Genomic DNA, 14,364 nt, shown 5'->3' with positions numbered 1-14,364 from the left:
CTTTTACATTCAGATGTTGTACATAGTTCTCAATAAAAGAATACTTTTCTGAGAATAAATATTGTAAACAAATTTAGTTTTAGCATTTTTTTTTATACTGTAAAATCACTAATTTTTGTGGGGGTTTAATTTTCATTGTTTTGTGGTATAAAAAACCATGAATTCATATCCCCCATGTAATATGAAAATTTTGCACTAATCAGTAGAACAGTTCTCCTTTAATCTCGAATTCAAATTCCCATAGAATTGGTAATTTTCCTTACACCACAAAAATTTGACCTATCTATAAAAAGTGATTTGCACTATTTAAAATCTACTCTTCCTCAGAAAGTTTCCACATAAGTTTCAGCTTTTCTGGTGAAGTAGTTCTTGAGAAGATTTTTCCTATATATTTCAACATAAAACTTTTGATTCCTTGTTGTGGTCCCACCCTACCCCTGGGGCCTATGGTTTAAACAATTTAGAATCTACAAAACCTCAGGAAGCTTCCACATGTTTCAGCTTTTCTGGCCCAGTGGTTTTTAGGAAAAAGATTTTTCCATTATATTTCAATGTAAAACTTGGATTTCTTATTATGGCCCCACCCTAACTCCGAGTTGCCATAGATTTGAACAATTTAGAATCTACGCTACCTCAGGAAGCTTCCACATAAATTTCAGCTTTTCTGGTCCAGTGGTTCTTGAGAAGAAGATTTTTAAAGTTTTTTTCCCTGTGATTTCAATGCAAAACTTTGATTCCCTATTGTGGCCCCATCCTACCCTCAGGGGCTATGATTTGAACAATTTAGAATCTACACTACCCCAGCATGCTTCCACATACATGTAAGTGTCAGTTTTTCTGGCCCAGTGCTTCTTGAGAAGATTTGTTCATTATATTTCATTGTAAAAGTTGGATTCCCTATTGTGGCCCCACCCTACTCTTGGGGTCATGATTTGAACAATTTAGAATTTACACTATCTCAGGAGGCCTCCACATAAGTTTCAACTTTCCTGACCCAGTGGTTATTGAGAAGATGTTTAAAGATTTTTCTTGTATATTTCAGTGTTAAACTTTGATTCCCTATTGTGGCCCCATCCTACCCAGGGATCATGATTTGAATAATTTAGAATCTAATTAACTACCCCAGGATGCTTCCACATAAGTTTCACCTTTTCTGGCCGAGTGATTGAGATTTTTTAATGACCCCACCCTATTGTTTATTTTAATTTTGTCTTTTTCTTGATTATCTCCCCTTGTAAAGGGGATTGGCTCTTCATTTTAACAATTTAAACTCCCCTTCACCCAGGGATGCTTTGTACCAACTTGGGTTAAAATTAGCTTTAATTCTTGAGAAGAAGTTGAAAATGTGAAAAGTTTACAGATCTATAAGGACGGACAACAAGTGATCAGAAAAGCTGCTCAGGTGAGGTAATAATAGTGCTTGAACATCTTTCATATTCTGCACAAACCAAATAAAATGTATGAACAAATGCACCATAAATGGATTTTGATATTTTTTATTTAAAACAACATTTGTTTACACAAACACATTGCATCAAAACTTTTTGTTAAAATGCTTAACAAGGTCTTTATACAAACTTTGTACCTTCTGTATATACATGACATTAAAAGAACATTTTTTTATCAATTTAATTCTAATCTGACTTGTTCCTATTTCTTTTAATAGCAAACTGAAAAACAATTTCAATCCTGAACATCATGAGCCACATGTACCACAGTGCTTCTCACAAATACTTGTTTGATGTACGAAAACACTTGGTAGGAACTTAATCCATTTTAACTTTCTTGCCCATTTTGCCATGTAAAAGTGGGGACTGAAACGTTTTATAATTTTCTTGCCCTTGTGCCTCTGTACTATAAACATGATAACAGAAAAATGTTGACTTTTTTCCAAACACAGAGCACAGTAACATTTTGTGAACCTTGTCTCTCTGTAACAGTTTCTACTGGTATAATAGCTTGTTCTATTGTCACCTCATAAAAATATCTGTGTTTCTGAAGCTTGAATTGTCCCTGTAATAAAATAATAAAGCAGTCATAATTTACGTGTAATTATAACATGACTTGTATAAAAACTGATGGTTTTACATCTATATTTTATCTAACTGGTGTCATGTTTTTAAAAAAGCAAAAAAAAAAAAAAGGTTTTGTATTAAGTTTGAACTCATGTGGATTTGCATATTTGATGTTCTTAACAATCATTATAGAAAGAGCAATGTTTCCGTGTACTGTGAAATTCTATGTATTTGTGATGTCAAGTTTTTGTGGATCGTGGGAAAAAAAATTTTGTGGAGTTTTAATTTCACGACTGAAGAATTGTAAAGTCATTTCATGGAGGATATGAATATTCATGGTCTCTTTTCAAACCATAGAAGCAATAAAAAATCTTTTTTTTTAATGTTATTGCTTCTTAAATTATTTAAGTTCAGTTTTTCTATTTCACACAATCTTTTTGAATTACTTTTAATTCCATCATGTATAACACTGAGTTTGGCAGGGATCAACTGTAATGTAACTTACTTGATGCTATCATTGTGCGTCTTGTACTCCATGATTGTATTGGGTGGAAGGTTGAGAACACGTTTTAGTGTGTCCCTAATTCTGGACGTGGTCTGTTGATCGCTGGCTGTTCTGTTCCACAGGGACAAAATGTCCTCCTGGCAAGTAAAATTATATTAAGTGAAGATTTAGATAACAGTAAAACAGGGTGGGATAGCCCTTTTTAAGAAATTGATGCTATAAATACAATGGCAAGTTACTGTAATGTCCTAAATATTAGGGAAGACTCTGTGTAATTTCTGGAATATTTAGTAGTTACAAAGGTAAACCTTAATTGTCAAAAATCAGGAGTTACATATAACCAGGGATGGGGTAATTGAAAAAAGTAATTGTAATTGACTGTAATTAATTATTTTTTTGAAGTAATTGGAAGTAATTTGTAATTGAACATTTTTTCAATTACTTGTAATTGTAATTTAATTAATTACACTGAAAAAATGCCATGTAATTTCAATTACTTTTTCAATTACATTCAATTACTTTATATAATACACATTCATGATATATTCATGATATATCGTCACCACTACCTCCCCATTTTATTGGTTTTTATTTTATGTTAAACATATCCTCAATCCTTCAATTATACAAAATCTTACTAGGTTAATGATTACCAAAAAATAATTAAATGATTGGCTTGATAATAATAGTTTCTTTCTAATCATTATGTAAATTTTGAATTTTTGGATCTATGTTTATAAATATGAATTTTGAACAACCCTTCTTAGGTCTATTCAGCTATGAAACACACATTTATTATATTTCAATCTTTGTTGTTTGATTAATAATAAAGAAGAAGAAGGTGTGTCATTAATTAAGTTCTCTCTTGTTGGGAAGAGATAATTGCCCTCCAGATCACAGATGTAAATTGCAATCAAAACAAATCAACTCCTCTAAAGATATATTCACTCCATGATTTAGAAGACAAAGCCAATGGAGATAATCATTTCAATTTAAAATGCTTCGCTAGCTTTAGAAAAGAAAAACTTTCAATTTTATAATTATTTTAACATCTAAACAGATTTTAATGAATGAATTAAATTTCTATCTGTACAATTCTGATTTATGAAGTAAAATTGTTCAACATAAATAGCAATTTAGGATGTTCGGGTTACCTTCAAAGGAAATATTTAATTTGTAGGGGTTACAGTTGCGACTCATTTCACTCTATTAAAATACTCACTTTTAATCAAATATCATAAGCCATGCAATTTGTGTACACGTAGGTTTTGTGTGGTGGAAACTGCATCAAACTGATCTCAGATAGTTCTTTAAGAGATTCTTATTGTTTTGTAAATAAATGTTGCAAATTAAACCAGAATGATACACAATGCCTATAGCATATTATTTCTTGTACTGTTTGTGCAGAGGCTGAGCTTATATACAAATAAATGATGTTCTGTATATTCATTGACAAGGATTATAAAAATTTTCAAAAAAATTAAAAATGTAATTTGTAATTTAATTAATTACTTTTGCAAAGTAATTGTAATTTAATTAATTACATGTCTTAGAAAGCATGTAATTTAATTGTACTTTAATTGAAGAAAAAGTCAAAGTAATTGTAATTTAATTAATTACTTTTTAAAGTAATTGACCCCATCCCTGCATATAACACATCATTTCCAAAGGGGAATTTCTAAAAGGTTATTCATTCTTTTCGGATATGTGTACATGTAGGTAAAATGCTCACATCTAATACTACTAGATGATAATCTCACCCAAAACTGGTGTGTCTGAAACCATGGAAACTTTTAATTGTTGTCAGTAATGAAAATCATTAAAAGAAACCATATGATGGCATTCACCATTGCTTCACAGAAGGATACTTGGACAAAATGACTTGGTACTGTATAGAGATGACGACCTCACCATTAATGTACCTGATATCATATTGAGATGACAACACCACAATTAACATACCTGGTATCGTATTGAGATAATGATAGCACCATTAACATACCTGATATCGTATTGAGATTATGAGAGCACCATTAACATACCTGATATCGTATTGAGATGACCGCTCCACATATTTCCTCTCCTACCATAAACTGTTCTCCCAGCATGGCTAGTATTAAATTCTCCCAACACCGTGAGGCCAGGCCTTTCTTAAGTCGAACAATCCATTTACCTCCTTTGTTATTTGCTGAATCCTTCCAAGTATGAATAACAAAATTACAAAAGGTTACTAAAATGTCAGTTGTTGTTTACAGTGTAACAGCCAATATGCTCTGAATACTTTTTGACATTTTAAGGTACACTGTACATTTATATCAAACTTAGGGCATTAAACATATCTAAAAAGGGGAAAAAATTCTACACATTATCAAACTTAGGGCATTAAACATATCTAAAAAGGGGAAAAAATTCTACACATTATCATAGATGTGTATAACTGTATAAAGAGGGCTGTGGGGTCTTGGCCTAAAATGCTTGGAAAAGAAGAGTTGTGTATTAAAATTAGGAGAGTCCAGACTATTGAAACATTAAATATTATAGCTGGAAATGTTTTTTTTTCCCTTTTACAAACTAATTTTTTACGCTAGAAAAATCACATTTCTTATTTAAGTGGACTGATTTTTTGACCACTCAACCTCCTTAATCTGTACCTAGCTGATTACACATTTTATTTTTGTTTATGAATTTACCTCCCACATTGGACGAATTCCTTCCTTAAACAAATGATAATCACTATGCCCTGTTAAATCACTAGGCCGCACTATGTGAGCATAATACTTCCAGAACTGCTCCACCTGAAATACAACAATAGTTAAATTTATGTGTACAATTAATGTGATAAAATAACAAATGTTGCATTAAAATTGTTAATTTAAAAAAATTTTATTACACTCTTTTAATATTATTTAAGGGGGAAAAAAAGAAACTGTGATGAACGATAAAAAAAATTGGAGGATGGTGGAAGATGTTCCTAACCACATACTAATACAACTGTAGGCTATATATCATATAAGTACATGTATGTGCAAAGAATTTCAATGTATAAGAGTGTATCAACAACAAATTTATCTTAATTATCCAAACTGTCCAATGTACATGTATTCAACACCTCTCCTGATGGTTCTTCATCCTAAGAAAATAGGGAACCTTCTCCACTGGCCGGGGCCATGACATTACTGTATACAGCTTCTATATTTAATAAAATACTTACCGATGCAAATGTTCCCACAAGTTTGAGATTTTGGTCATAACTAGTTGCTGTAGAGTGTTTTCCTGGGGCTTTCCTGGAAAACCACAGGGAGTAGTTAAACTGTAGAGGGTGCTCCCCAGGGCCAGGCTTCTGCAGAGGAAAGAAAAATTTCATTGAACATGTATACAAAACTTTGTAAATAATTACTGTGATGTTGATATTTAGTGTGACATGTATATCTGAATATTATATTATATAGTTACACTGTACTGGTGTGTTGTTGTGTAAAACAGAAATCCAATAAAAAGCTAATGTTATCACCTTTTTTAAAGCACAAAAAAGTTCATAAAATGAATATACTTGTACAAGAAAAAAACATGTATGCAAGGAAATAAAAATATTAGGAAACCCATATCAAAAAATAATACATAAAAGTATATTTTTAATATATTTTTAATACAATCATTTTCGTATTGTTTAAAATTAATACAGAAAAAATATATTATTTTTGTATCACCAACAAATAGGTAGATTATTTTTGTATTAAAATCTGACTTTGATTTTTTACAGGGTATTATTTTTGTATTTTTTGGGACTTAGATTATTTTCAGTATATCATTTTTGTATTTTTGTGGACTTAGTTTTTTTCAAGTGTATTTTTTCTGTATTAAAATTGAACTTAGTAATTTTACAGAAAATTACATACAGTTAATCTGTATTATTTTTGTATTAAAATTGAACTTAGTAATTTTACAGAAAATTACATACAGTTAGTTTGTATTATTTTTGTATTAAATTTGGACTTAATAATTTTTCAAAAAATACTTTACAGTCAGTATGTATTTTTTTTATATTTATTTTGGACTTAGTGTTTTCTTTTACTGAAATTTGTATTTCTTTGAACTTAGGAAAATTTACAGAATGTCCTTGCAATAAGTCTGTTGGAATTAATATTTTTTCTCAGATTTTATTAATTAAGACCACTGCTATAAAGGTTGCTTTTATACTATTTACATTTAATTGCTATTTAGAACAGAAAACTTCAGTAGTTTAAATTTGTTAACTAAACAATTTCATTTTTAAAACATGTCTTTACTAGGTGTGAAATTGTCATTTGGAAAGAGATAGATACGTCTGAGGGGACACCTGTGCTGTACATGATACTTGTAAACACGCGGTAAATTTTGAAGTTTCAGAGCTTCAGACTTTCTTTTTGTGTTGAAAATTTTACAGCGTGTTTACAACCGAGTGTTTACAACTATCGCCAACAGCACAGGTGGCCACCTGCAGGCTAACAATAGACGAGTACATGTTATACTACTCAAAGAAATAACATGATTTACCCGTGAAAACACATCCCAACCAAAACAAAAACAAACAACATGGAGAGTTCCACTAATTACAGTACCTACGATGTTTTCTTGACTATACAACTCAATTTAGTATACATTATATTTAATTCATTACGTATTACAATTACATGGAATAGAACTATTTAATTATCCACTTTTAAAAAAAAAGAAGAAATTATTACGAAAGAATTTCATAAAATAATATAGAAAATGTTGTGAAATTGGTGTAAAGGATAGTTGTTAAACATTATTTCAATCTCTGGTACCGTATGTATGAGTTAAGTTGTCCGTCAAAAAGGCTATATATTATGTATCTCCCGCTCGTTTTGATCATTATATTTGAACTTTATGGTCTACTTCACAGGTCAACTTGAATATAAAAATGGCTGCTCTCAGCGGAAATGATGACCGGAAATAACGATGTTTCGTAATCGGTAAATTCCGTAAGGAATAAAAAAAATGATTCTGATGATTAAATTGAACATCGTTTTTTCTAACATAATTTTAGGTTTATTCAATTGATTCAAGATATTTAAAACCATGTAAATATGTTTTCTCTAACTGTTCCGATCTCAACATCGGTAATTTTCGTATATATGACACAATATGATTGGTCAGATTTTAAAACTCTACCGTGCTGTTCTCTGATTGGTCAACAATATTTCACCCACGCCATTTTGAAAATTCTTCCCGGGACGTGTAGAGAAAGCTGGAGGTGATTTTGAATAAACTCTCATTTGCTCGCGAGTAAAATGGATCGAAAAACAGAAGTTCAGCATAATCATGGTACACAGGATCATATATATGAACCAAGAAGAGCAAATACATAAGGAGACTGACGTTTTTTAGGCATCATATCCGGACTTTTCTGGTGTAAACAACGACAGTTGCGGTAAGATTATATATATTTTAGCACATTAAAGTTTCAGTTTTTTAAATAATAACTTAGTACAAAGATAGAGGAACAAAGACTGCCTTTTTACCCATTTTGTAGTATTGTTGAAAGATAAAATAGTACGGTTATTGGCCATGTGGGGAACAAGGGTTTTTGTGATAAATTCTGATTGGGGAGGGAGGGGTGGAAGATGGGGGTAATTTTCAAGCCTTTGGCTTCCTAGTTCTAATTCATTCCAATTTTTTCAAGTTTACCAGAGACGAATTATTTATTTTCCCTTCAAAAACAATTCTGTAATTTGTATAAACTCAAATTTTTTCGGGGGGGGGGGGGGTAGGTTGGGTTCGGGAGGGGGGGGGCAGTTTATTTAAATAACATTGGGGCACACATTTTGTTTACTCTTTCAACATTTTCAAGGACAGATTGTTTATTACAAATATTTTTTTAAAAATATTTTATAAATCAGCCCCCCCTTTTCTTCTCCAGATTGTCAAATCAAATGGTTGTCCCCTAAGAAACCCCAGATTAAAGAAAAGTAATTTCAATGGTACAATTGTATGGAATTTGGTGAACTCCGCTGGATCTTTTGGAATTTCAATTTATAATTATTGTTAATTTCAGTCAGCCGAACATTGAAGAAAAGCTGACAAGTCATGGAGGAAGAAAATCCCTCTCAAGAAAGTATTGCAGGTGTGTGAGCTAAACAAAATCTATATAGAATTATTTTGAATGTTAAAATGTGTGTTTTGTTGAGATAATGGTTCATTAAATTTTATTATTATATCATTCTGTTCTATATTTCACAGTGATGAAGTCAGATGAGATGACAGGTTGTGTGATTTGAAGATGGACTTCTGCAACAAAGTAAACACTCCTCTACCTTTTCCATACAAAAGAAACAGCAAAGCAGAGAGATCGAAACATTTGGTAAAAGTACAAAGAAAACAGGATTAGTTAAATTTGTGAAAAATATCAAGACTATTGAAGAGCAGATTACATGTAAAAAGAAAGATCAAGACTACAGTTGGTAGCTGAATCAGTAGCCTAGCCACATTAATTACTTTTTAATTAGCTATTTGTACATTTAAGGTAATCTGAGTTACTAAAATTGTTATTTAACAAATTTTTCAAATAAATAAAAGATTTTTGAATAACAATCAATAGATGCTATTAAGAACCTTAATCTCCAACCCCTTTTCTTCAAATAACAATTTTTGCCCATGATCATTTTAGTAGTTTTTAAAACTCTGTTTTGTATTATTTTAAGCATTTAAATGTATTTTTTGTCTATCATTCTTGTACTTTTTTGATATTTTTGAAATACAATCCTTCATGCTGATAAAAATACAAAAACAATACATATTAATACAAAATTAATACATTCTATATTTTTTTCATACTTTTACGTGTACTGTATTATTTTCATATTTTATATCTTTTTTGTATTTTTAATTGTTCCAGATGAAAAAATACAAAAATAATATATGTGATACAAAATTAATATATTCTATATTTTTTTTGTATTTTAATTCTTAAAGGTGAAAAAATACAAAAATAATATATGCTAATACAAAATTAATACATTCTGTATTTTTTCTATACTTTTCTATGGACTGTATTATTTTTATACTTTGGAGAGGAAAATAGAGAAATAATACAAAAGTACAAAAACAATACATTTTTACAGGTCATGTGTATCATTTCTGTATTATTTCGAAAAAATAAAGTATATTAAAAATATATTTTTCTGTGATTGGCTTTTAAAAAGTCTATTATTTTTGACCTAAATTGGAACCAAGATTTAGAGGGTTCCAAATTTGGTCATTAAAAATATACTTTTTTTGTATTATTTTAGTATTTTTTTCTTGTATTATTTTTGTATTCATTTTCGATATGGGAATGGTTCACCATTTCAATTTTGTTTAACAAGCTTCTAGTCTTGGTCAAAAAGTGTACATTTACTTTTCATTCATGAGTGAAGATTGACATATTAATTTTCAGATTACATTTATATTTCCTCTCCTTTTCACTTACAGGTGACTTTCAAGAGTGAAAATTGCAATATTAACCATGTGTTAATATTTTAATTGTCAAATAACTGTCTGTATTTCCTCTCCTCCAGACTTGAAGGAAACGGTCTTTCATGAGTGATAATATTCTATCATTAATAAGTAATATAATTTTAATTCTCCAGTAACTGCCTATAGACTTACAGGAGAGGGTCTAGGAGGGTCCTCTGCTTCATTCCTCTGATCATTGTCCTCCTCTCCACTGTCTTCTGTTTTTAAACTATAATGTAAAAATATCTTAATATTAAAAACAACTTACATGTACAGCTGTAATACCAACATTCCATTGTAAGACTATAAAGTAGGATCATCTGAAATTTCTTCTTTAGTTTTGTCAAACATAGCATCTGAAGCACTATTACATGTATTTTTAAAATCAGTGCTTTATAAAGATGTGAATCTACAAATAAATCACAGATAAACTCAAGAAAATTATCTATGATGAATAAAACTTCGACTGAAGCAAAGCAGTGAAATTTAACAATTATGAAAAACTTATATCCAGTTCACTCTAAATCAAAATTCTTCTTGCTATTTACATAATGTGCAATAAGAATTTTTGGCTATATAAACAATGGAAAATGTTAGATGCAGAAAAGAATATAATGCAGATGACTTTATGCAAAAGCTTTCATCGGAAACAAAGTGTATTAAACAAAATAAGGAATAAATATATGTGATCTAAATAATTCTTATTAGTTAATTTGATGTTATTTGAATCTTAAAATGAACATTGGCCAATAAACATTAGAGGCAAAAAGATCATCAAATCAATCACATATGGAAATCAAAGCCGGGAAAAATATTTTTGTTTTCTAAGACCTTAAAAAGACTGAATTGGTAAAATATGAAACATATTTGATATAAATATTCCATACCCATTTTCATTATCCTCAGCCGTAGAACGTAAAACGTCAAAAGATTTGATTTTTTGTGGCATTTTTACACAATATTACACGTGTCTGTACGAGTGTAAACAGTCAGGCAATTCGGAAATCTGACGTCACAAGCACAATAAGGCTTCGCCTGATTTAACACTCCTTCAATGCACAATGCCTGTCGCTTGATCTTACACAAAGAATGCACTTATTTTAAATTACTTTCTGCAGTAACCTAAAAAAAGAAATACAACATGCAAAGCTTTAAAACGTGAAATACTCACGCATCAAATTTGTTGTTCATGGTTTCTATATTTATTAATGTACTTCCGGTTTCACTTTTCATGAGGGTTGTAAGCTAAATTTTGATTCGTTACAATCTCATGCAATCTTTGAAAAAATTTATTTCATTGGACAGGACTGTAAATAGATGAAACATGGCAGAGATCAGTACAAAACAGAAGTTGCTTTCACTCATAGAAGATGTTGAGCTCATTTCTAAGTATTGAAAAGAGTTGAATCTTAATTATGATTTTTTTTAATGATATGTAAAGCAAAATTTGATGAATTAGATATGATAAAAGTTACACCTGCAGTGCAGCAAAAGGAATTCACATGTTTCATTATTTCCATCACAATGTATAGCTTAAATAGCTACACAGCTTATTAAGCTAGTGTATTCAAGATAGACTGAAGCTATTTTAGTGCATTTGTGCAAATATTTTTTTAATTTGTGTAAAAGTTATGAAATTCAGTCTGGAGGGCATATGAAATATCGAAATTTAATCCTCAATTGTTCATTTACACAAAAATATGATTCTGTATCTAGTTAGACAAAGAAAAAAAATTGTGAAATTTAGAGTCGAAATTGGAATTATCTCATCATTTTTTAATGTTCTATTTATTTTCCAGGGAACTGTTTGAAGTGGCAGCTACACCAAAGGGTCAACAAAAGCCAGATGCAATGGATTCTGTAACTTTGGTTGAGTTGGTCACAATGAAAGACAAAGAAATTAAAGAAACTTTAAAATTAGGTATCAAAGATCATTTTTAATTAATTACTTGATATATATAAAGTTTTCTGCACACTTTGTTTTCAAAGTGCTGTACGTATTTACACCCACAGAATTTTATTAAATACACTAATATCTATTCACCTTATTTTATTGTAAATCAAAAAGCTCATGCATTATGCAGTTATTACCAGTATTGAACATTTTTGATATATTGGTGCATTGTAAATTGCATATAAACATGAAAAATGATCACATAATTTTCGAATATGCTTTATATGGTATGCTCCATCAAATCTAATAATGTAGCAGCTGGGTATTTGTTGTCTCTTTGAAATTAAATTTGGAATTGACCAAATTGGGAATTTATCAGGTACAGTTAGAGAGAGATCATTTGAAAAGATAGGTATTTCATGTATTCGTTACCTACATTTTTTAAAGCTGCGGAACAAGCAGAAATCCAGAAGACCATAGATGAACTGAGGACAGAGGTTGACAAAAGAGACGCAGAGATCAAACATTTACAAAAGAATCTCAAAGAAGCAGAAACTATTCTGGTATGTGACAAATATTTTCCATTTTCAGTAATTTTAAAATCATACAGTTCTATTAATGAATATTTATGCTGTGTATGATGTACCAAAATATTAATAACAATTTTGATTCTGTTTTCAGTTTTAGTTGTTATCATTTGTTGAGAATTGTATATCATCTATATTTTACAGTCTACTGCAATATATCAAGCCAAACAGAAATTGACAGCTATTAATCAGGCAAACAAAAAGAAAATCTCATCTGAAGAACTGATCAAGTTTGCCCATAGAATCAGTGCCAGTAATGCTGTAGCTTCACCACCAACATGGGCCCCAGGTATGTACATGCTCATAAAATCAGTGACAGTAATGTTGTAGCTTCACTGCTTCATTACTAACATGGGCTCCAGGTATGTACATGGCCACAGTATCAGTGACAGTAATGCTGTAGCTTCACCACTAACATGGGCTCCAGGTATGTACATGTCGAAAAAATCAGTGCCAATTGTAGCTTCACCACTAACATGGGCCCTAGGTACATACATGCCCTCAGAATCAGTGCCAGTAATGCTGTAGCTTTACCACCAACATAGGTCCCAGGTATGTACATGCCCATGGAATCAGTCCTAGTAATGCTGTAGCTTCACTGCCAACATGGGCCCCAGGTAGGTACAGAAATGTCGCATCTCGGTAGGGGTATGACAAGATAGGATCTGAAATCTTATAGAAGTTTGTTAAAAAGTTAAGTACCAAGTCTTAAATATATGCAGGTCAATTAATTCGTCATAAAACATGTCCACTGTATTTTAGTATATGTTTGCTTAAATTAGATAATAAATGTAGTCAGTACATGTATATTTGTTTTAATAGTTTCTCAGACATGACCTATACATGTGTAAGACCATTTTGGTGCTCTAGATATATGTTGTAATATGCTTGTACAATTTTTAATTTCAAATCTCAGAAATATCATAGGGTTACAATATTTTCCTTGCTATAACCCACCAAATATGAAATTATGAAAATGTAAACTGTTCATGAGTTGACTTATTTCTATTAATATGTTTACATATATTGTAAAGTAATCCTTTGATTTTTTTCTTCTCTTTTTCACACATAGATTATCAATATTTCAATGATTTTATGAAAGCATATTGAATGAAACTTTCTTTCACTAGTCCATGACATTAAGGAAAAAATTTGTTAGTCACAGATTATTCTTTTCCAAAGGTGATCCCAGAAGGCCCTATCCTACAGACTTTGAAATGAGACTTGGATTTCTAGGAAAAGCTGGTGATCTCCCCTTAAATACCCCTGTTTTGCAATCACAAGGCTCCTATGGGGATCCTATATCTAGTAACAGGAGTGGGGCTCAAACAGGTCAGTATAAATAATGTGTATGAAATACAAACATTGATTTATTTTTTACAATGAAAATTTTTCACTAAATTGGCTTGTCATATTCAATTGTTAAATACAGAGTTGTCTCTCTTTAACCTCTATAAAATGGGGAAAACTTAAAAATACAAAAGAGGACCCATTTAGTAGGGATTATGCATTTTTTTTTAATAGATGGTACTCCTACTTCATCCTCGGGGTGGCATTCATCAACAGAACTTGGTCTGGGGGCCAGTGGGAGTCACATTTTATCAGACATGAAAGGACACAAAACAGAGACAGAGGACGTGGGTTTCATGTCCAGTGACTCGTCCAGTAGTAGTTTATCCAGTGATGAATAAAAACTGTTATACCTTACTGTTGTGTCTTGTTCCTTATTTAAGACTCCTCTTCAGAATATTGATGTTTTACAGCAGCATATTTCACTGTCTGTGTGAGATGCTGTGTGTCAGTTTGTCTGTTTATACATTTGTTGTTTGACAGGATAACTCCAGAATTTGTTAATCAGGGTAAGGA

At 30.8% G+C, this 14,364-nt stretch overlaps 2 protein-coding genes across 3 annotated transcripts; one reads left to right on the top strand and one right to left on the bottom strand.

Moving 5' to 3' along the window:
- Positions 1-1,480: 1,480 nt before the first annotated feature.
- LOC133176508 (eukaryotic translation initiation factor 4E type 2-like) lies at positions 1,481-11,267 on the bottom strand. 2 transcript variants are annotated; one of them, XM_061311624.1, is made up of 7 exons: positions 11,189-11,267; positions 10,171-10,246; positions 5,732-5,860; positions 5,211-5,315; positions 4,563-4,715; positions 2,521-2,657; positions 1,481-2,013 (listed from the first exon to the last, which is right to left on the bottom strand). In XM_061311624.1, exons 1-7 carry the CDS (start codon positions 11,248-11,250, stop codon positions 1,971-1,973), a joined length of 705 nt encoding a protein of 234 aa, XP_061167608.1. In that variant the 5' UTR covers positions 11,251-11,267; the 3' UTR covers positions 1,481-1,970. The 2 variants fall into 2 exon arrangements, with proteins under 2 accessions (XP_061167608.1, XP_061167609.1); XM_061311625.1 differs by lacking the exon at positions 11,189-11,267 and adding an exon at positions 10,905-11,052.
- LOC133176507 (mediator of RNA polymerase II transcription subunit 4-like) lies at positions 11,258-14,205 on the top strand. Its single transcript, XM_061311622.1, has 6 exons — positions 11,258-11,406; positions 11,817-11,938; positions 12,359-12,474; positions 12,643-12,787; positions 13,681-13,830; positions 14,023-14,205. The coding sequence occupies exons 1-6, from the start codon at positions 11,342-11,344 to the stop codon at positions 14,187-14,189; spliced, it is 765 nt and encodes a 254-aa protein (XP_061167606.1). The 5' UTR covers positions 11,258-11,341; the 3' UTR covers positions 14,190-14,205.
- Positions 14,206-14,364: the final 159 nt, after the last annotated feature.

This window comes from Saccostrea echinata, unplaced genomic scaffold, assembly GCF_033153115.1.
Source record: "Saccostrea echinata isolate AGI-Se365-2 ecotype Australia unplaced genomic scaffold, CSIRO_AGI_Sech_v1 ptg000076l, whole genome shotgun sequence".
In the NCBI taxonomy this organism is placed as follows: domain Eukaryota; kingdom Metazoa; phylum Mollusca; class Bivalvia; order Ostreida; family Ostreidae; genus Saccostrea; species Saccostrea echinata.
This window is presented reverse-complemented; position numbering and strand designations above follow the sequence as displayed.